Genomic DNA, 22,076 nt, shown 5'->3' with positions numbered 1-22,076 from the left:
GATACAGAATTAATGGACTTTTCTCAAATTCAAACAGCGATTTCTCAATGCTTCTGGCAAATCGATTTCCAGGATTTCAATTTCCAACCCAATGCTCTTTACATTCCAAATATAGTTTGTGAATATGCCTGGCACCCTCCTCCTGAAGGATGTGTTAAGTTAAACGTGGATGGAAGTTGTTTAGGCAATCCAGGTGATGCAAGTGCTGGTGGTCTTTTGCGAGATTCTTCATCAAATTGGTTGCTAGGGTTCGGCTTTAACATTGGTGAAACTTCTGTTCTAACTGCAGAATTAATTGGGATTTCATTTGGACTTCAACTAGCTTGGTTGAATGGGTTTCGCCGAGTAATTGTAGAATCAGACTGTTTAAAGGCGGTTAAATTGATTAACAGTGAGGAAGATATATTCTTTCATCCTTTAGCTGCTTTAATCCAAGACTGTCGAAGACTTATGAAGATGAATTGGCATTGTTGTTTATCCCATGTCTATCGAGAACAAAATTTCTGTGCAGATTCTCTTGCAAAGCAGAGTCATGGTTTGCAAATTCAAGAGCTAGCAGTTTGGGACTCTCCTCCATGGAAAGTACTTCGTTTCTTGAATGATGATAAATTTGGTGTCAGCTTCGGACGTTATTAGTTTTCTTTTAATTTTTAAGCTATAGAAAAAGAAAACAAAAATTTATTAAGAAAACAAAAATTTATTTAGAAATGTACGTGACAGGAAAATTATTGGTTGTGGAAATGTATGTTAGTTCTAATGCGTTTTGCATGATTGGTGAGACAACCTTCACATTAGTGGAATGGTTTATCCATTGAATTTTTTGAGACTTTTAATTAACTGTTCTGATCTCTCTCCCCATTGCCCCTCACATTAATTAATTAATCTGCAATTATTTTGAATGTTACCCATTGGTGGGATACGAAAGTAATGTACAACCTGCCTTCAGTTATGTGTAAGCTCCTTATCAGTTTGTTGGTCCGAGTCTTTGATGATTTGGAACATTAGGAACAACTGCTCCTGCGGAAAGAATTTCTAATTCGGTCCAAACAATTCAATTGATAAAAGGATATTAGATTGCATGTATAAACTTGCAAAAATCACTTTAAAGTGCCTAATGCTTGACCTTGAATTACTTTATCTAATATGGCTGTGATGAATTATTTGCCAGTGGTCTGTTCTTGCTTCACTGAATCATCTCTAATATATTTTTTATTTATTCTAGTGCTATATGGCAGTGTTGACAGTTGATGCACACACCCATATGTGCCATGTGGTAGTGTTGTAAAATGCATCTGTCATCACAAATAATCTTTAGATTGCAAAGGAGTTAAGAAATAATGTCACTTTAGTCATAAGGGCGACATTAGTAGTTTGTGCGTAATTCAAAACTGTTGTTTCAGCACTCCTCAAGGCCGCAAGAAAGATTAATTTCGGAGATATTTCAAGCCAAATAGCCTGCAACTGAAAGGTACAATGTGTTTTAGACTGTCTACTACACGAGTTTAAACAATTTTAGTTGAATTTCTTTATCCACTTGATTGACAAACTCTGACTTTCACTTTCACTTTCTTTTTTTTGTGCATTATAAATTCTTGGAATAATTGGAAAATGATCTTTGTCGATGGCCATCTTGGACTAGTCAAGATTGGTGATCTAGGCCTTGCAGCAATCCAAAAAGGTTCTCAATTAGCACAGTGTCATAGGCACTAGTTAATTACTCATTGAAACATATAAATAATTATGTCTATTTTAGCTAATTATATTATTTCTTAACTTGCAGCAGCATTTGTTAGGCACTCCAGAATACATGGCACCAGAATTATATGAATGGGATTATAACAAGCTTGTTGATGTTTACTCAATTTGGTAGGTGTGTTTAAGAGATGCTTACATCTGAATACCTTTATGGTGAATGTGTTAACCCAGCACAAATTTACAAGAAAGTGACTTCCGTAAATCATGATGCCAAGATTTATAATTATTATCAAGCTAGAGTATGACATTCATACCATTTCAGCTATGTAGGGAAAGCTTTCTGCTGCATTCTATCAGACTTAGGACTTAAAGCAGAGGGGTTTATTGAAGCCTTTCATACGTTCAACTCCCAGGAAGATGATGTGACTAATCATCCTTTCAATTCTTTCTCCTTTTGTTCATTATCTCAAGCATCCATTTACCCATTCAATTTCTGAGAATTTGATGTTTAATCCATTTATTGTGGAAAGTGGAATTAGAAAACCATCAAATATATGTATATATATTATTTTTCTCAATAATATAGAGAATTTATCGCAATTTATAATATCAAGATTAAATGCAAATTGGTATGAAAAATTTGTTACAAATTTTAAATTTTTTTTTTTGCGGAGCAGATATTGCTAGTGATTTTTTTCCCATTAATATAATTTTTGGTGGGAAAATTTTGATTATTAGTGGAGAATTTATTTCGCCACTAAAAGTTGTTTTGACTCTCTCGAGTTCAGAACCCAAAGGCACCAAAGCCAGCATGTTGAACAGCACATGAAGCAATGAACCATGAAAAATAATGGATGTATAAATCCTGTAAACTGCACACCAAAAGAATTAAGTTCATGGTTTGAAGCCTAGCACGAGTTATGAAGACATACAAGCACAAGCGATGAAACGAAAGGATCTGATCCCTTCATATACTAAGATTGAATAATTTAAAACACGACCATATATCCATGTAATCTGACGTAGAAGGTTTCTAATAGGGCCATACCGGCCTAAAGTCTTAATTAAGTGTGGCTTGAAACTAAACGCTTAGTTTAGATAATGTTTATCTAAATCTCATGGTTTATATTCCAACCAAGATTTCAGGCTAAACCAAAAAGGGGGCAAAAGGAACGAAAATAAAATAAAGCACAAATCCATTGTGGGGAACGTATCCTCATATGAAAGATTTTCTAATATTACTTTCCTTATAATTGTATATCAATATGCATCATCAGATGTGAATTTACCTTGAAATCGTGAGATAACAGCAGATGGCAAGAAGCATATTTCATAAAAGGAGTCATATCCGATGAAGAGGCAGACCAAGTAGATAGTCCCACAAACAATCACCACTGCAGAAGTTAGAAACGGAATGCTTTCCCACAATTGCCCCACTCTAGTAGGCAATCCTGCCTGTAGACCAATAAAAACGAAAGGTATAACCGAAGCATAACAAAAGCTACATGAAAACTCATAAGGAAACCTGATATTGTCTGTTTTCCAACTAATTATGTATGACCATTGACCACATTTTCAGGTTCATTTAGCCAAAGACAATAAGTCTAACAGACCAAATATATCAAAAAGTTAGAAGAATCTCCTATCTTGTTCATCCTCAGCTGGCATTTCAATTATACTTTTAAGTTAGTTCATATTCAGCCACCTCATAGTCAGGAATGGATCAAATCAAACCACATTTCACCACTTCAAGATGCAAAAACGAATTATGATGTCAACTTAACAGAGTTACAAAACAGATCTACATATATTCCAATTAAACACGAATAAAAAAAAATTTTTTTTTCCTTCCTGCATTTTCTTGGTTTATAATTTCAAGGCGCCAAAACATTAACACATCAACACGCAGCTAATAAGTGCAGTAACAGAAAATTTCCGCTGAAAACAAAAACTCTCACAGTCTCTGTTTGATTGTTTAGAGTAGAGAGAGCGATAAAAAAAGGGTTAGTGATTTTTCCAAAAAGAGAAAAAGGAAAAAAGAAAATCACCAAGCAAGTCAAACAGTAGTAATTAACAGAGCTAAGCGGAGCCTTCGCTCAATCATTTGTGATAATTCGTTTCGCGAAAAAAGAGAGATTCAAACTTTTCATTTCATTTCTTTTGCCGCATTTTACCAGAAACCAAACAACCAAAAGAGGTAAAAAAAAGAGTTACAATTAAGAAACCCTAACGCTAAGCATTGAGATTGAAGGGTGAAGAAGGAAAGTGAAGATCGGGAGCTCACCTCTGCGACAATGTAGGTCTCATTTCTTAGCGTTAACTTCAAATTTTCTCCTGCGATTTCCTTTTCGATTGCCAATTATAACTGCCACTCATATTCTTATATCAATGATACGGTGCTCCTGTTTGTTGTTCTTCGGGTCAAGATCTAACCGTTTCAACTGATAATCGGGTCTGGACTTGGGTCCAGGACGCTGAAATATATATATATATATATATATATATATATATATATATATATATATATATATATATATATATATATATATATATATATATATATATACCTACTAGTGTTGTGGTATACGGAAGGGAGTATGTGATCAAACAATGTACAACCGTCATAATTCACACTTAGTAATTTATTGTAGAAGGTAATTATGAAGTACATTATGGAAATGATTTATTTATTTTATGTGCGCCTAATGATTATGTTATTAAAGTTTATATCACTTAATAATTGTGTCAAGTTGGAGAATGTAAGATTTTGTCCAGTAATTAATATTACATATGGGCCAAAATCAATTTCTTTAATGTGGTCCAATATTAATTGATATTTATTTTAATTAATACAAATCCTAATTGTACAAGGATTACTCTAATTAAAGTAAATCATAATTCTAATTATATAAAGATACTTAATGAAAGTATCAGATTAAGTCTTGGATATATATATATATATAAGCCGGTCCTCTCTCTACCCATAAGGTCACCTACATTTTCTTTCATAAAATCAGAGATAATAGGGTCATCTCAAGAAAGTCTTCCATCGCTAAATTCTTGTGTGTGAATAAAGAAGGGTCAAGAGGGAGAAATCAGTTTATTAAATCAAAGGGTCTCTCTCAATTATTAGCATGGCTCAATTAAACTCAGCATCAGGTATGCTTTATAGATTTGTGAGAATATATTTGTTCAAGATCTATTATTAGGATGATGGTTAAATCTTATGTTTATGATTCACATTATGTTTATGATTATTATAATCTATTCAGATTTATTTTACATAATTTTTTTGCAAGATCTTTAATTAAGCAACAATAATTTTTATTGAAATATGTATATTGATCCTCTATTTCTATTTAATTTTTATATATAGATTACTCTAACATATTATTAAAATTATTTTTATTGTAATCCAACAGATACAGAATTAAAGGACTTTTCTCAAATTCAAACAGCGATTTCTCAATGCTCCTGGCAAATCGATTTCCAGGATTTCAATTTCCAGCCCAATGCTCCTTACATTCCAAATATAGTTTGTGATTATGCCTGGCACCCTCCTCCTGAAGGATGGGTTAAGTTAAACGTGGATGGAAGTTGTTTAGGCAATCCAGGTGATGCAAGTGCTGGTGGTCTTTTGCGAGATTCTTCATCAAATTGGTTGCTAGGGTTCGGCTTTAACATTGGTGAAACTTCTGTTCTAGCTACAGAATTAATTGGGATTTCATTTGGACTTCAACTAGCTTGGTTGAATGGGTTTCGCCGAGTAATTATAGAATCAGACTGTTTAAAGGCGGTTAAATTGATTAATAGTGAGGAAGATATATTCTTTCATCCTTTAGCTGCTTTAATCCAAGACTGTCGAAGACTTATGAAGATGAATTGGCATTGTTGTTTATCCCATGTCTATCGAGAACAAAATTTCTGTGCAGATTCTCTTGCAAAGCAGAGTCATGGTTTGCAAATTCAAGAGTTAGCAGTTTGGGATTCTCCTCCATGGAAAGTACTTCGTTTCTTGAATGATGATAAATTTGGTGTCAGCTTCAGACGATATTAGTTTTCTTTTAATTTTTAAGCTATAGAAAAAGAAAACAAAAATTTATTTGGAAATGTATGTGACACGAAAATTATTGGTTGTGGAAATGTATGTTAGTTCTAATGCGTTTTGCATGATTGGTGAGACAACCTTCACATTAGTGGAATGATTTATCCATTGAATTTTTGTTCTGATCTCTCTCCCCGTTGCCCCTTCACATTAATTAAATTAATCTGCAATTATTTTGAATGTTACCCATTGGTGGGATACGAAAGTAATGTACAACCTGCCTTCAGTTATGTACAAGCTCTTTATCAGTTTGTTCGTCCAAGTCTTTGATGGTTTGGAACATTAGGAACAACTGCTCTTGCGGAATGAATTTCTAATTCGGTCCAAACAATTCAATTGATAAAAAGATATTAGATTGCATATATCAACTTGCAAAAATCGCTTTAAAGTGCCTAATGATTCACCTTGAATTAGTTTATCTAATACGGCTGTGATGAATTATTTGCAAGTGGTCTGTTCTTGCTTCACTGAATTATCACTAATATATTTTTTATTTATTCTAGTGCTATATGGTTGTGTTGACAGTTGATGCACACACCCATATGTGCCATGTGGTAGTGTTGTAAAATGCATCTGTCATCACAAATAATCTTTAGATTGCAAAGGAGCTAAGAAATAATGTCACTTTAGTCATAAGGGCGACATTAGTAGTTTGTGCATAATTCAAAACTATTGTTTCAGCACTCCTCAAGGCCGCAAGAAAGATTAAATAGCCTACAACTGAAAGGTATAATGTGTTTAGACTGTCTACTAAATGAGTTTAAACAATTTTTGCTGAATTTCTTTATCCACTTGATTGACAAACTCTGACTTTCACTTTCACTTTCACTTTCTTTTTTTGTGCATTATAAATTCTTGGAATAATTGGAAAATGATCTTTGTCGATGGCCATCTTGGACTAGTCAAGATTGGTGATCTAGGCCTTGCAGCAATCCAACAGGGTTCTCAATCAGCACATAGTGTCATAGGTACTCGTTAATTACTCTCATTGAAACTTATAAACAATTATGTCCATTTTAGCCAATTGCATTATTTCTTAACTTGCAGCAGCATTTGTTAGGTACTCGAGAATTCATGGCACGAGAATTATATGAATGGGATTACAATAAGCTTGTTGATGTTTACTCAAGCTGGTAGGTGTGTTTTAGAGATGCTGACATCTGAATACCTTAACGGTGAATGTGTTAACCCAGCACAAATTTACAAGAAAGTGACTTCCGTAAATCATGATGCCAAGATTTATAATTATTATCAAGCTAGAGTATGACATTCATACCATTTCAGTTATGCAGGGAAAGCTTTCTGCTGCATTCTATCGGACTTAGGACTTAAAGCAGAGCGGTTTATTGAAGCCTATCATACATTCAACTACCAAAGAAGATGATGGGACTAATCATCCTTTCAATTCTTTCTCCTTTTGTTCATTATCTCAAGCATCCATTTACCCATTCAATTTCTAAGAATTTGATGTTTAATCCATTTATTGTGGAAAGTGGAATTAGAAAACCATCAAATATATGTATATATATGTCAACAATCCATATAGCTGGCACATTATGATCAAAACCAAGATGACGTGAAGCAGAAACTTTACCTGCAAAGCTTGTGTACTTTACACACACACACACACACACACACACATATATATATATATATATATATATATATTTGTCAAGCAATCTCTATTATCTATAAAAAAAAAAAAACAAATTATTTTGGCTACAAGTTTATTGAATAATAAATTTTTATCTATAAATTAAAATATTCGTTTCCTTGTACCACAATTTTATTTATAATATTTTAACTAACTAGAGTTATATATTTTTATTTAATTTCGTTACTTATAAATTTTTTAAAATCAATTTTAATTAAAGTAAAATATAGATGATAATAAAAAATTAAATTTAATTAATTGTTGAAAATAAATATATGATAATAAAATTATATCATATATATTAAAAAATAAATAATAATAAATAAATAAAATTATGTTATCTCATTATCGCCATCATCGTTATTATGTCTGTCTGTAACGAATTCTGCTATGAATAATAAGGATTTGGAAAAAAAAAATTCATAAGGATATTCAGAATAGTTCTAATGCCAAATCATCATAAATCTGTTTGAAATCATTCTTATATTATATTAAATTAAATTAATAAAAATTTAATCATAATAAAATTTGTGTTTGTTACAACAATGTTTTTTTAATTCTATTCATAGTCATGAAAATCAGATTGATCGATTGATTAGACATTTAATTGGAAACCATATAAGTGGCTATATGCAAATTAATATTTAAATTCTTTATTTTTCTTTTAATTATTATTATTAAAAATTTAAGAAATAAAAAGTATAATTTACATAAAAAATTATAAAAATAAAATAAAATATTTAACTTATTTATAATTAATATATATTAATTTTTCTGTTAAAAATTTAATATTTTTTTTTACTTTCTTAATATTAATTAATACTTATATTATTATTGTCATTATAGCTACAATAAGTTATTATGACTAACTTATGGCCATAGAATTAAAACGGCTAAATAAATAAAAAATATTTACTATTATAAAAATTGAATTTAAATATTTGTGTTATCATTTTTTAATTAAATAATATTTAATTATAAAATTAAATTTTTATTTAAATGATTTCTATTTATTTATCTATATATAGCTATATATAAGATATTTGATACATATCAACCATTCTCCTCTTGCTAAGTATTTTCATTTTATCTAAGTGTTTTTAAATTTTTTTTTATTTACCCTATTTTTTATTATTTTCTTTCAAAAGTTATTATTTATTATTCTTAAAATTTATTTATTTAAATATATTTAATTAATATTTATTTAATTATTAATTTTTTTATAAATTTCTTATTTAATATTTCTTAAAATTTTTAATAATTTATTTCATTATAATTATATATTGAATACAATTATAATTAATATTTTAGTTATCCATATTTTATTACCATTAATTTTCAACAGAAATATTTTTAAATTTTAATTAAATATATTTTTCTGTATTAATTATCTCTCAATTATATTTTTATATAAAAGTAGAATTTCAAAATAGAATGCAAATATGATTGTATCGAAAATTTAACTACAAGTAAAGATGATTAAAAAAAATAAAATTACAATATTAAAATTATAGAATCTGTTTTTTGAAAAATAATATGTATTTTTAATATTTATTATATTAATAAAAAAGATGATATTTTAAAATTTTAATTTTCATGAAGTATATTTATCTTATATTATAAATTTATATAAAACGATAATTTTTTTTATAAAAGAATTATTTTATAAAAAATATATTAGATTAATAAAAAAATTACACTTTAAAAATTAAAAATGTAATGTTTTTAAAAATAATATAATAAAATATTATTTTTAATTAATAATAATATTATATATTTTCATTATTATTAAAATTAAATAATTCAATTTATTATTAGTAATTTAATATATTTTTATTATATTATCAATAAAAAATTATATTTATATATTTTTTATTATATTAACAATAAAAAATTATATTTATATATTTTTAAATAACATTATTTTTTCATTAATCTAATATATTTTCTGTAATTCAAAAAAATAAATTATATAAATTATGAGATAAAATATAAAAATTTCATAAAATTTAAATTAGTTTTTGAATAAAGTAATTTTATTACATTTTAATCTAAGTAATCATAAAAACTACTATTAATGCATGTATAAAAAAAAACTAAATAGATATTTTAATTATCTAGAGTAAAAATTAATTAAAAATTTATTGTTATAGCTGATAAAATTTTATTTAAACTAAATTAAATAAGAAATAAATTTTAATTAAAAGTTAATTTAACAATAATAATTTATTTTATTTAAAATGTAATTAAAAATTAAATTAAAAAATAAAAATTATAAATTATCCATACATAATATGGATATTATGCTAGTTATACTATATTAAGGCAATAGAAGATTATTGGGTGCATCTAATTTACTAAATTTTAGTAACTTTTACGTTTATATAAATGTATTATATAATTTGTCATTTTCAAAATATATAAAAAATAACAAATTGATCAATATAAATATTATATTATTTTTTATTTTAATAGTATTGTGAGAATTTATTTAAAGAGTTGTAATTGTATGCATCTTAAACTTTTTGTTATGGTAAATTTTTTTTCTCTCGTACCTTATAAATTTGATTTAATGATCAAATCAAGGAAAAATTGTGTTCATTTATTGATGTGTAACTTAAATTTATGTACATGTTATAATGTAAAAAAAAATATATTATATTTTTCAAAATTTTGCAATTACATTCACACTATGAGAATTACTAATTTAATTCTTAATTTTTTAAAACTTACTAATTCTATTTTATTGTTAAATAAAAAATGTTATTTCACTAACAAAAATGCTATGTAATGCATCACGTAAATATGACTTAGTTAAAATTAACATAAAAGAAAAAGACATATCTTTAAAAAAAAAAATTAATTCAATATAAATACATTTTATTAATATATATTTGATAAATTGTATTTAAATAATTCTTCAATATTAACAGATAAAACTAAAATATGATATTAAGAAACTATGGGATAAAATTGAAAAGGGTTAAAAAAATTTAAAATTTAATTAATAATTTTCATAATATATGATAGAATTGTAAAAATTTAAAAAGCTGAGTTTTTTTTTTTTCTTCTAACAGTTATCTCTTAAAATTATAACATTGAATATGACAAATATTTTAATTGAATAGGAACAAATTGAGTAATTAGGTAACTCAAAAAAATTTCACACAAATTATAAGGTAAAAAAAATAAAAAAAAAAGATAATAATTTTAATAAAATCAAATACCCGAAAATGGACGCCTTATATTATTTAAAAGATAGAATAGGACCTTTCAACTCAATAAGACCATTCAAATGTTGAGAAAATTACAGGCAACCTCACTTCACACATTCATTACACTAGAAACAACCAAAATTAAGATGTAAATAAATTATTGAATGGTGTGGCTGTTGGATTCCACACCAAATCCATGCCCCACTCCAAACCCCCAAGACCCAACAACTTCCATCCTCTGAACCACCCCCAACATTCCTAGAGAATGATTACACAGAGAGAGAATAAAAATTAGAGATCATTTCCATGGCTTTCCAAGCATTTACAAAGTTGCACCTCTTTTTTTCTTGTGCTTACAAATTCTGGTTTTGCTGCCTATGGTGCAAATAATGGCTCATCATACTTGCTTTGCATATGCAGCACCAAAACTGCATCATGTTCCAATCCTCATTCATGTTTCTATTGACTCAAGTACACCTTTTAGCTTCACTGTTAACCTTGGTTGCCCAAGGAGAGGGAGAGAGAAAGACAGATGCTACGAAAAATCTAAACAAAATTCTATTTTAAGAAAAAGCATGAGACATTCTGCATTAACATTTGCTTCTGAAAATGGAAGACGAATAAATGAAAACTCCAACATTACAAATCAAATCTGGCTGACAACAGAAAGACGAATTAAAAAAAAAATGTAACTCGAGACACTTGATGGGCAAAAAGACGAAGATGGAAATATGTGGAATGTACCAGCACCACTACAATGAAACATTCATAACACATCAATACATCCTGAAAAAGGAAAAACTCCATCCATAATCTTTCTTCCCATGACAAAAGCTCAACATCAAATTTGTGGTCTGAACTATATCCTATAAGATGAACTAATCCAGAGTAAAACTTTCAATCTGGAATTTTCACTTTCTAAGTAATCTGCAAATCCAAAATGTTCATCACAACCAATATTGTAGGCAATGTGCAAAGCCACACACGAATACTTGTAGGAAGAAAAAGTACAGGGAAAATTACTATTTAATGATTGTATTTTAGCGAAATTAATTACTTAGTCCCTATATTTTGAAAAATACATTATTTAATGCCTGTATTTTACTTCCGTTAAACTCTTTAGTCCCTCTGTCAAATTTTTTGTTAGTCAATGTCAGTAAACTACTATTTAGTCCATCTATTTTAAGAAAATTAATTAGTTGATCCCTACATTTTGAAAAACATTACTATTTAGTCCCTTTATTTCAGTGAAACTAATTAGTTGATTCTTATATTTTGAAAAACATAATATTTTGAAAATTATATTCTTGAATAAAAATGAAAATTGCTATGTGGAGACTAAATCTAAATTTATATTTTTTAAATTGTTCAAATATTTTTATTCAATTTCTTGGATATCATTTTTGTGTTTTTCTATTGGGAAACAATTTTCCTTAATTAGTTAGAGAACTAGGAAAACTTATTAATATTTTCACACAGACAACTTGTACTATTTCTTATCAAAAGATATAAAACAGAGAGAGAATGAAGGGGAGAAAGAGTGAGCAAAGGAGAAGAAACACGAGAAAAAATAATAAGAAAGGGTAAGACAGAAATAAGAGAGAAAATTAGGATAATTTAGGTTTAAAAAATAATTATGAGACTAAATAGTTAGCGAAACTAAATTACAGAGACTAACTAATATGTTTTTCAAAATTACAGACTATCTGATTAGTTTCACTAAAATAGAGTGACTAAATAGTAGTATGACTAACACTGACTAAGTGACTAACAAAAAAATTAACGGAGGGACTAAACAGTTTAACAAAAGCAAAACAAATGGACTAAATAGTATGTTTTTCAAAATACAGAGATCAAGTAGTTAATTTCGTTAAAATGCAGGAACTAAATAGTAATTTTCCCAAAAGTATATTTGTAAAATCACAATAACATCAACTCACCATATCCAAGAAAACAGGAATCTATTTCTCCAGCTCCCACCCTCCCAATCTCATCCCAGGATCATAATTTGTGAATAGCCGAAACTCGTTCCCCAGCTTGCTGGAGTGTTGAGGCCTAAAACCACATGGATGCAAGCCTAAGAGCTCGGCAGCCCTATCTTTCTGCACCTCCCCTATAAGTCATGAATCACAATCCATTAGACCTTGAAAATTTTACAAGTAATGTATGATTCAACTCTTGCTAGATATCTGATTACATAAAACTCCTGATTCTAAAGAACCAATCACTCATTCTTTCAAAACGCTAGACTGTGCTAGTAGGAGCTGCCAGATTTTAAAGAGCTACAGTATTAAAAGCAATTATGTTAGGAGTGGACTGGAGAAGAACTAGTAGTTACCAGTGAGAAGAAGCAAGTGGGATTTTCCAGGTGTTGCAAGAAAAGAAATTGTTTCAGTAACCTTTTCCAAACACTCCTTACTCTGCCAACATAAACATCAGCTAAATGAGATCATCACCCTGTCATATGATACTTTAACAGTTTGCAAGTTTACAAACAAAGAAAAAAAAACAATATTACATTTCCATGGTTTCACAATGAAGAGAAAAAGGCTCTCCTACAAAACTAAACATCTGCAATGAGTCAAATAGATGGTTGAACCCACTTCAAATCTCAAACCTTAAACCTTACTGCATCAAGTGTAACTCAAACAGAAGACTTGGTTTCATTGGGTGTAATATCTAGCACAATAGCCTTTACAATTATGCACAAACCAAAACATAGCAGAATTCCGCAACACAAAATTTGTGAAACTATAAATCAAAACTTAAATCATTAGAGAATACAAATTTGTTGATAGAACACCTAAAAGTAACAATATGGTATCCTAGAAAGGCATGATTCAGGTGTAAAGAAAAATGTCTAACCAGGTAAGGAGGATCAGCAACTACAACTTGGAAAGCCTGCTTCAGCTCAGAAGGTAACTCTTCAGGTTCATTGTAATCATAGAACGTGTAATCACTTCCATATTGCCCAAATCTTTTGTCATATTCCAACAATTGCACAGAAACATTCGGTTTAATTTTCTGAAAAAACAACCAAAAAGTAAAAAAACAAGACACAAATAAGAGAAACCCATTATCAAGAACTGTTCTTTTCCTTATTTTATAACCTTAATATAGGCATAGAGAGTAGGGCAAGCGATGCAAGCAACCCGAGAACTGGGATTGGAGTTGTTGCCCAGTAAAGCAATAACCTCCTTGGCAACGGTCTCTGCGGTTAAAGGGTCATACCAGAATTGGCTGAGCCTCCAATCTTCGGATACTAAGGTCACTTTACCGCCAGTTTCTTCAGCTCCGGTTTCTTCCCTGCGTTCATCAACATTTAACTGGTTCTGTTCTTCGATGAACTCTCTAAGAGCCGCTAGAGCATGAGAGCTCAGCATAGGCAGGTCATCATCGTCGCCGTTCCCATCCAAAACGCCATCGTTTCTTGGTCTCACGAGCTTTTCTTCCATCCTCCTGATCCTGGAAGCCTGGAACTTCGCTGTCGCTGACGGTGAAGAGAGAAGGCGAGGAAAGTATACCAGAGGCTGCGGAGCAGCGGAGGCAATATGGGCTGCGGCTTGTTAGGGAGACGTTTTAGTGTAGTGTTGGACTGCTGGGTCTGTATTTTGGACCAATTGAAAAGTTGAAGCCCAAAGACTACCAACCCAGAATCCCCTTTATTTCCTCTTTATGCCTATTTTTTTACGGATGAACAGAAATTGATTATAATTAAAAAATTGAAATAATTTAATTTATTTTAAATTTTCAATTAATTCAATTCGATTAATATTTTGACAAGTTTAATTTATTTGATTCAATTATTGATCAATTTGTTTAATTTATGAATTTTTTTAATAATATTGTAGACTTTTATAAAATTTGAAGTAAATGCAAACATAAAATATAAAAACTAAAAATAAGTTCAAATCAATAAATTAAATTCAACCAAAATTTTCAATAAAATTCAGTTAATATTATTTTTATTTTTATTTTTATTTTTTATTTAATTTTAAATTTTGTTTATTTTAACTATTTATTTTTAACTTTTAATTTAAAATTTATTTTTTAATTTACAAATTAATTTAAAAATAATAATTAATTATTTAATAAATTACTTAAAATTAATTTTTAAATAGTTTAACTGTTTAGTAAAATGAAATTAATATGAATTCGCATTTTTTATTGAATTTGCATTAATGGTTGAGTTTTCATTCTTATGAGAAATTTTTATTGCTGGATTTTTGTTGTTTAATTGTGGTGTCCTTAATTTTTGGATTACTGTTCAATTTCCAGGTAGATGTTCTTAAATTTATTTTTATTCTTTTTTATTTTAAATAATAATAATAATAAATAATTTTTAATTACTAAAAGTAATAAATAATTCTAATATTTAAATAATAATATTTTATTATTAAAAATATAAAAAAATAATATTTAATTATGACTAAATTACAAAAAAATAAAATATTTATAAACTTTTTTCAGTTTTAACAAATTTAATTTATCATTTAATTCTAAATCCTTTATATTTTTTTCAATTTTATCAATAAATTTAATAAAAAAATAATTAAAATTATCAATTAACAAAAATAACTCAATTTTTAACGAATATTAATTTTAGCATATCCTTTTAAATTTAGTTCTTATAATTAGTTAATCCTACAATTTAATTCTAATAGTTTTAAAACTATCTAATTTAATACATGACATTTTAATAAACCTATATATTAGCTTTTATTATTAAATTTTCAACTAAATTATCATTAATTCCAATAAATAAAAAAGACTAAAATGCCATTAACTTTAATTTTAATCTAAAATAATTTAATCTATAAAATTTTATTTTATAGATAATTTAGATCCTGAGATTTTGTTAACAATCATTTAATCACTATAATTTTAAAATTAAATAATTTAATTATTAATATTTTAATAAATTATAAGTTAACTCATGCCATTAGAATCACAATTAGTTATATCATTAAATTAATTAAAAATGATTAAAATACTTTTTATTTTATTTTTAATAAAAAATAATTTAATTACTGATATTTTATTTTATTACAATTTTCATCTAATTATATATATATATATGAGCATATTTATAAATAGTTATAATATTTAAAAATTATTTTATAAAATATATAGATAATTTTATAATTAATTAAAATATTTAAAAATTTTAAAATAATTAATTTATATTTTTAATAACTATAATTTTAATTTTAATTTTAATTTAATAAAAGTCACATTTTAAAATATATGATTGTTAATAAATAAATTTTTAAAGATTAAATTAGAAATAAAATAAAATCTAGGAACTTAATTATTTTCAAATTAAAAAGTAAAGTTAAGACATTTTAGTATTATTTTAAAAATTAATAATAATTTAACTAAAATTTTAATGATGAGAATTAACTTACAAATTTATTTAAATATCAAAAATTAAATTATTTAATTCTAAAATTATAAAAATTAAATTACAAATTTAATCAATTATCGAGGATTAAACTACAATTTACTTAAAATTTTCATTCGGCCAATTTATTTATTTTTTTTTTAAGATTTATTTGGGCTAATTGGGCGTAATGTGTCTTTGAACTTCATTCCAGAAAAAAGAGAACTCATCTTTGGCTGGTGAATTGCCGCACCTCTTCCTTTTCTCTCCGTGAAGCCATCTCCATTTGAGGTATGATTTCCTCCTGCCTTTCCTTTAGTTTGTAGACTTATGCGTAATTTCAATCTCATTATTCAAGTTTGGCTCAATTCTCAATTGGGTTTCGTGATTATTGTGAAGTTGGTACTTATTTTTCCATGTTAAAGTTCTCAGCTATACATTTTCGGATATTTCTCTTAAGATGTTGTTGAAGCTTTTCAGGGTTTAACATGGAATTATGTTCTGATAACTTTGGTTTGGATTTTAATTCCTGTCATTGGTTGGCTTGAAGCTCATGATCACTGTTTGTGGATTAGTTGTTTGATAGTTTGCTCGAATGATGTTTTTTTCTCTGGGCAACTTATGCGTTGAATTGGAACTTCTAGTTAAGGATTAGCTTTGGCGGCCTTGGTGCCATTTGAGCGGATGCTTAGTTATAGTTATGCATTTTCTATGAGCGTTTTATTGGAGAAGGTATGAGACTGCTGAAAAGCAATGGAGTTGAATCTGATGAAACATGTGAAATAACTGAAAATTAACCATTTCTATTCGTGGTATTTGATAAAGAAAGGAATGCAAAAAAATTAAGAAAACAGTGTAAAGTAGTAAAAGCTTCCAACCCACCAATTTAGTGGGTTAAAAAGGTGAAGGTTTTGGAGGTTTTAAAACCTCTGAAAACCTTATCTCCTTTAAAAAACCTTCCTCCCAAACAAGCATAGGTACTTTAAAAACCCATCCCTTACCTCCAAAAACTTCCTCTCAAACAAGCTGTGATTCAGAATTTTATAAGTAGGTATTACATATGCCAAACTTGCATTGTTGCTCATACAAGTATAAATATAACAATTAGGTGATGAGTGTATTTCCAACTTTTCACAACTCTCTTCAGAAAAGCTTATGCATATGATCATTTGATTGTGATGCAACTGAGGTCTCCAATTACAAGCCTGCCGATATTTTTCTTCATCTTTATTGGAATATGGGAATGATTCAGTATATGCATTAAGCCTTTCTTTGGTTTTTTTAATTGTGCAATGGAAATGAAAAGAAATTAAGTAAAGGAAAAGAAAAGAAATCTAATTTCTATTTATTTTGATTGGATACCTTATGTGAGAAGTAGATAGAAAAGAAGAGCAATAAGTTTAAGTCTATTTTTACTGTTATACTCTCATCATGTAGCCTTTTCCCTTTGCTATTTATGTGGTGTAAGGGTATATTCATAACTTCAACACTTATAATTTTTTTACTTTCTCATTTGCTCATTTTCACTCCAGATTGGAGAGAAATTTTTTGGAGGTTTGGAGGGAAATTAGGAATTTTAATTTCCACCATTTTCCCCTCTTTTCCTTTGGAATTGATATTTCTTTTCTTTTTCATCCATTTCCCTCAAAAGAAACAAAGAATAAATGCTCATTATGAAATTTAAAAACTAATATTAATAGGTGTAAAAACTACATTTTGCATTTTGTTTGCTTGTTAACTTTCAGTGATTTGAAGTTATTTTGATTGCTTTCATTTCATTTATTCTGATTCATTCCTTAGATTATGTTAGTGATTATCTGACATCTCCAAGTAGATAAGAAGATGTCGTTTATATTTAATGTATTCAGATTTTATGATTGTTGGAATTATTTGAAATCTCCAAGCAGATCCGGATCCTGATTCTGACAGTATATGCCCAAATTCCTAAACTCTACTTTCTTTCTTCTCTCTTGTGCAGAAGATTTCATTTTTGAAGATGTCAATTTTTAATCACCTTTTAGGCGATACCAAAATTGAAGACTCAGTATTAGTGACACATATCTCTGCTTCTTTTTCAGGTCTGAAGTTGCTTGCATGAAGTATTTTTATTGTAGCCATTCATTAAGATAGCATAGCATAGCATTGTAGATCTGTTTCAGTGCATCAGAGACTGAAATTGACTCACAAAGTTTGACAAAAATGACAGAGATATTCGGTTACACAACCTGCAGACAGTTATCTCAGATGTTTTTGGCCATTATCTTCTTTCATGGTTCTGAATACATTCTAGCAGTTGCCTTTCATGGGAAATCAAATGTTACACTCAAGTCACTTCTGATCAGCAAGAACTATCTTCTGGCGATGATATTATCATTGCTTGAATACTTCATTGAAATTTCTTTATTTCCTGCATTGAAGGAATATTGGTGGGTGACTAACTTAGGCCTTGCACTTGTCTTAATTGGGGAACTCATTCGGAAAATAGCAATTATAACAGCTGGGCGGGCCTTCACACATGTTATCAAGATTTATCATGAGGAGCATCACAAGCTAATTACTCATGGAGTCTATAGTTTTGTTCGTCATCCGGGATATACTGGTTTCTTCATCTGGTCAGTTAGCACTCAGATAATGCTCTGTAATCCCATATCGACAATTGCATTTGCAGTTGTTGTCTGGAGCTTCTTTGCAGACCGGATACCATACGAAGAGTTTTTCTTGAGACAGTTTTTTGGGTCTCAATATGAGGAATATGCTCAGCGAACTCCATCCGGGATTCCATTTGTGAAGTGAAGACCTTATAGAGCTTGAGGCACACTTGCATTCATTTTGCCATTGCTAGTCTAATGTGCATCTACTCGAGGAAGCCAGAGGAAAACTGCAGTGCTGTTCTATCAAGATGATTTGGAACTTATTTAAAACTGCACTGATCAACCATAGGTAAGCTATCTCTGTATGTTATGGCTTTGTGCTTGGTGCAAGCCTATGTCAATTGGTATGTATGCTTGTATTGGAATGCTTACGATTGGTTTTTTGGATTTGTCGAACATCTATCGGATCTCAGACTCCATTGTTGTAAGGTTTTTAATGATGCAAGCTCCATATGTTTGAAAATAACTATGATTCACTTAAAAAAAAGTGTAATTAGGTTATATCTTTAACAAAAAACCTTCTTTACTGGGGTGAAGATGACATAGCCTCTAAGGCTATCAAAGTCATCAAAGGAAACGGAATACCTGACCCAATTGGTCGCACAAAATCCTGATCTCAGAAATACCAGTTTTAGATCTTGAAAAGAGCTGGAAAATTGATCCTTCATGATGAATCGTTGGAGAAGCATTGCAGTATGAACTGCCTGCATTTTACCCTCAATGGAAAGGTTTGAAACGTGTGATAATGGATATGAAGTTGTGGCTTCAGCCTGAATTCACTTGAATTCTGAGATATGGAGTTGTGGCCTCGAACTGAATTCGCTTGAATTCTAATCAAATTTTAATTAAATAATTTTAATTAGATAACATCATTGTAAAAGCTAAAATCAAAAACAGTGGATTATTACCGTTAGGCTAAATTCAAAAACGGTGAGCCACAAATGAAATCATTTCGGCTTGATTTTAATTTCAGATTGAGTTTTGACGGTACTCTCCTCATGGAATTATGCTAATCGCACGGTTACACATTCAATTAAATTTCTAATTTAATTTATAAATATCAATTATTATGTTTGAAACATCAAATAAAATGCATTAATAATTTTACAATTACTGTGACTTAGAGTTTAACTAAAAAAATTATTTATAACCTCAAACTTCAAGAGTTAATATATTTAGAAAACTTCTATAATTTTTTTTATTTATACTTTTTTTTTTCTATTTCATCAACAAATAATCAATTCATTTAAAAATAGTTATTAATAAATTAAATTTTGCCTTATAAAAATAAAATTACGATAAAACTTATATATTAAAAAAATATCAAAATCAATAATAAACAGAAGGTAATTCAAAAGAATTTCCTTATTTAGTCCCCAAAGAATTAAAAAAAATAAATTAAAATATACTCTTTCTTTTTCACTTCCAGGATACAATTTAACCTGCCAATTGATTAAAAAGCATTAAGCACACGTTAATACCGAAGCCAATATCAAAGGACCAATTGCATGCTATGAATAAAAAACTAGGCCATCAAGCACTTTCCCATCTATGTAAGCAACATAAATTAGCATTTGCATACCTGAAAACTAAAAATTCAAACAATCAAAACCACAATTCAAACCAAACTCTAGGTCTTTTTCATAACCCATATATCAAAATTCATGTCTTCATATTGTCATTATGAGAAAATGGAACCCAGATAACAAAACTCATAAAAGCATTGGAAATTACTCTTAGCTACCATGACAAAACAGCCTTGCTACTATCACGAAAATCATAAGAACAAGAGTGGGCAAAATACACCCATCAGCGAAGCCTCCTAGCTTCCCTTTCAGATTCAAGGAGTGTAAGCACATCTCCTTCTCTAACAGGTCCCTTAACATTCCTCATGATGAATCGATTCTGGTCATCAAGAAACTTGACTCTGACTTGAGTCACCTGACCCCTGGATCCAGTCCTACCCATTACTTTCACCACCACGGCATGCTTAATCTGTGAATCCATCCTGCAGGAAACCAAATACAAGCCTAAGAGAAATTCTAGAAAGGACCAATTTTAAAACACATCAAACTGCACATAAGAGAATGCGTGTGTGCACAGGCACGAGCATGTGTATATATATTCTGAGTCTTAGCAGCTAAAGAAAATGCAGTGTAAAATTGGTCATCCCATTTTGTCGAAGAGATGCCTTATAATCAAACTAATGGGTTGGATTGAAAAAAAAAATAATCTTTCCTATGTATAAACAATCAAACTATAGCAACCCTAATGTGCATTCCAAGTAATCGAGTTAAAAGGGTTCAAGCCACACATATACATCGTCCTAATCTAACAATCCAATCCGAAACACTTACTCAGCAAAGAATCAAAGCTAACACTTCAATAGTTATAATAGATAATTAAACTTAAAAATCTTACTATGTTCACTTCTCCCATAAATCCCAGAACCAAACTTCACATGATCTTGAAAGTTGAAGAAAGCTAAAATACAATAACTACACAGCTTTTTAAGCTAAACAACAACAAGTATAGAAGCTTGAAACACCGTCAGATCCACTTAATCAAACCAAACAGCAATTCTAACCCTACCCAGATACTTACACGCACAAGCAAAGAAAAGCCAACGATCATATTACAAGAGTAGAATATAACGGGAAACGCAGAGGACGTAACGAGACCAAACCTGAGTAGATAGGAGAATGAGAGAGAGGAAGAGCAGCCGCTAAGATTTCTTGTCGCAACAGTTGCAAGGTTAAGAGACATGGCCGAGATCTAGGGTTTAAAAAGATATAGTGTGACTTTTTATTTACAATTTTGTCCTCGCTTGTTGTTTATTTGGAGTAGGGTACTATCGTAATTTAATATATCCTTCTGGTATTGATACCTAATCACTTGCAGAAAATTATTATAGAATAAATTACAAATAATTTTCTATAATACCATAAAATAAAAATAAAACTTGACATATAATAATAATATTCATCCAAATTTTAAATAAAAATATATTTTAACAAAAAAGCATTACACTTTCTGAAATTATATAATTTTAAAATATTTTTATCATTTGATTATTTAATTAAAATTAAATTCGATTAAAATAGGAGTTGTTTATCCTATGTCCAACTTAAACTTTTGTTCAACTAATACAATAAAGCGGTATTTGATACCAAATTAATGAGAGTAATTATTATTTTGTAACTTTTAATTTAGATATTTAAAATAATTAAATTAATTTTTTATTTTATTAATATTAATTTTTATATTTTTTTAAAAGATTAAGTATTAACATTAAGGAGATTAGGTTAATAATTATATTAAAATTTATAAAAATAATATTTAATTTATAATTTTTTAACTTTCTATTAAACAC

At 28.8% G+C, this 22,076-nt stretch overlaps 3 protein-coding genes and 1 long non-coding RNA gene across 5 annotated transcripts; 1 reads left to right on the top strand and 3 right to left on the bottom strand.

The window, feature by feature from the left end:
- Window positions 1-2,230: 2,230 nt before the first annotated feature.
- Window positions 2,231-3,236, bottom strand: LOC131180266 (uncharacterized). The gene is made up of 2 exons (XR_009149057.1): window positions 2,985-3,236; window positions 2,231-2,567 (listed from the first exon to the last, which is right to left on the bottom strand). It is a non-coding gene; the product is annotated as an uncharacterized LOC131180266 (long non-coding RNA).
- Window positions 3,237-11,205: 7,969 nt separating this feature from the next.
- Window positions 11,206-14,277, bottom strand: LOC110649075 (uncharacterized). The gene is made up of 5 exons (XM_021803484.2): window positions 13,780-14,277; window positions 13,535-13,693; window positions 13,008-13,089; window positions 12,610-12,782; window positions 11,206-11,596 (listed from the first exon to the last, which is right to left on the bottom strand). Exons 1-4 carry the CDS (start codon window positions 14,122-14,124, stop codon window positions 12,631-12,633), a joined length of 738 nt encoding a protein of 245 aa, XP_021659176.2. The 5' UTR covers window positions 14,125-14,277; the 3' UTR covers window positions 11,206-11,596; window positions 12,610-12,630.
- A 1,934-nt stretch (window positions 14,278-16,211) lies between these two features.
- LOC110649076 (protein-S-isoprenylcysteine O-methyltransferase B) lies at window positions 16,212-19,169 on the top strand. Of its 2 annotated transcripts, XM_021803485.2 has the most exons (3): window positions 16,223-16,343; window positions 18,031-18,130; window positions 18,259-19,169. In XM_021803485.2, the coding sequence occupies exons 2-3, from the start codon at window positions 18,049-18,051 to the stop codon at window positions 18,843-18,845; spliced, it is 669 nt and encodes a 222-aa protein (XP_021659177.2). In that variant the 5' UTR covers window positions 16,223-16,343; window positions 18,031-18,048; the 3' UTR covers window positions 18,846-19,169. The 2 variants fall into 2 exon arrangements, with proteins under 2 accessions (XP_021659178.2, XP_021659177.2); XM_021803486.2 differs by lacking the exon at window positions 18,031-18,130 and having other exon boundaries at window positions 16,212-16,343; window positions 18,131-19,169.
- Window positions 19,170-20,320: 1,151 nt separating this feature from the next.
- LOC110649071 (40S ribosomal protein S28-2) lies at window positions 20,321-21,549 on the bottom strand. Its single transcript, XM_021803480.2, has 2 exons — window positions 21,390-21,549; window positions 20,321-20,711 (listed from the first exon to the last, which is right to left on the bottom strand). The coding sequence occupies exons 1-2, from the start codon at window positions 21,467-21,469 to the stop codon at window positions 20,513-20,515; spliced, it is 279 nt and encodes a 92-aa protein (XP_021659172.2). The 5' UTR covers window positions 21,470-21,549; the 3' UTR covers window positions 20,321-20,512.
- Window positions 21,550-22,076: the final 527 nt, after the last annotated feature.

Source organism: Hevea brasiliensis, chromosome 5 (assembly GCF_030052815.1).
Source record: "Hevea brasiliensis isolate MT/VB/25A 57/8 chromosome 5, ASM3005281v1, whole genome shotgun sequence".
Lineage (NCBI taxonomy): Eukaryota > Viridiplantae > Streptophyta > Magnoliopsida > Malpighiales > Euphorbiaceae > Hevea > Hevea brasiliensis.
This window is presented reverse-complemented; position numbering and strand designations above follow the sequence as displayed.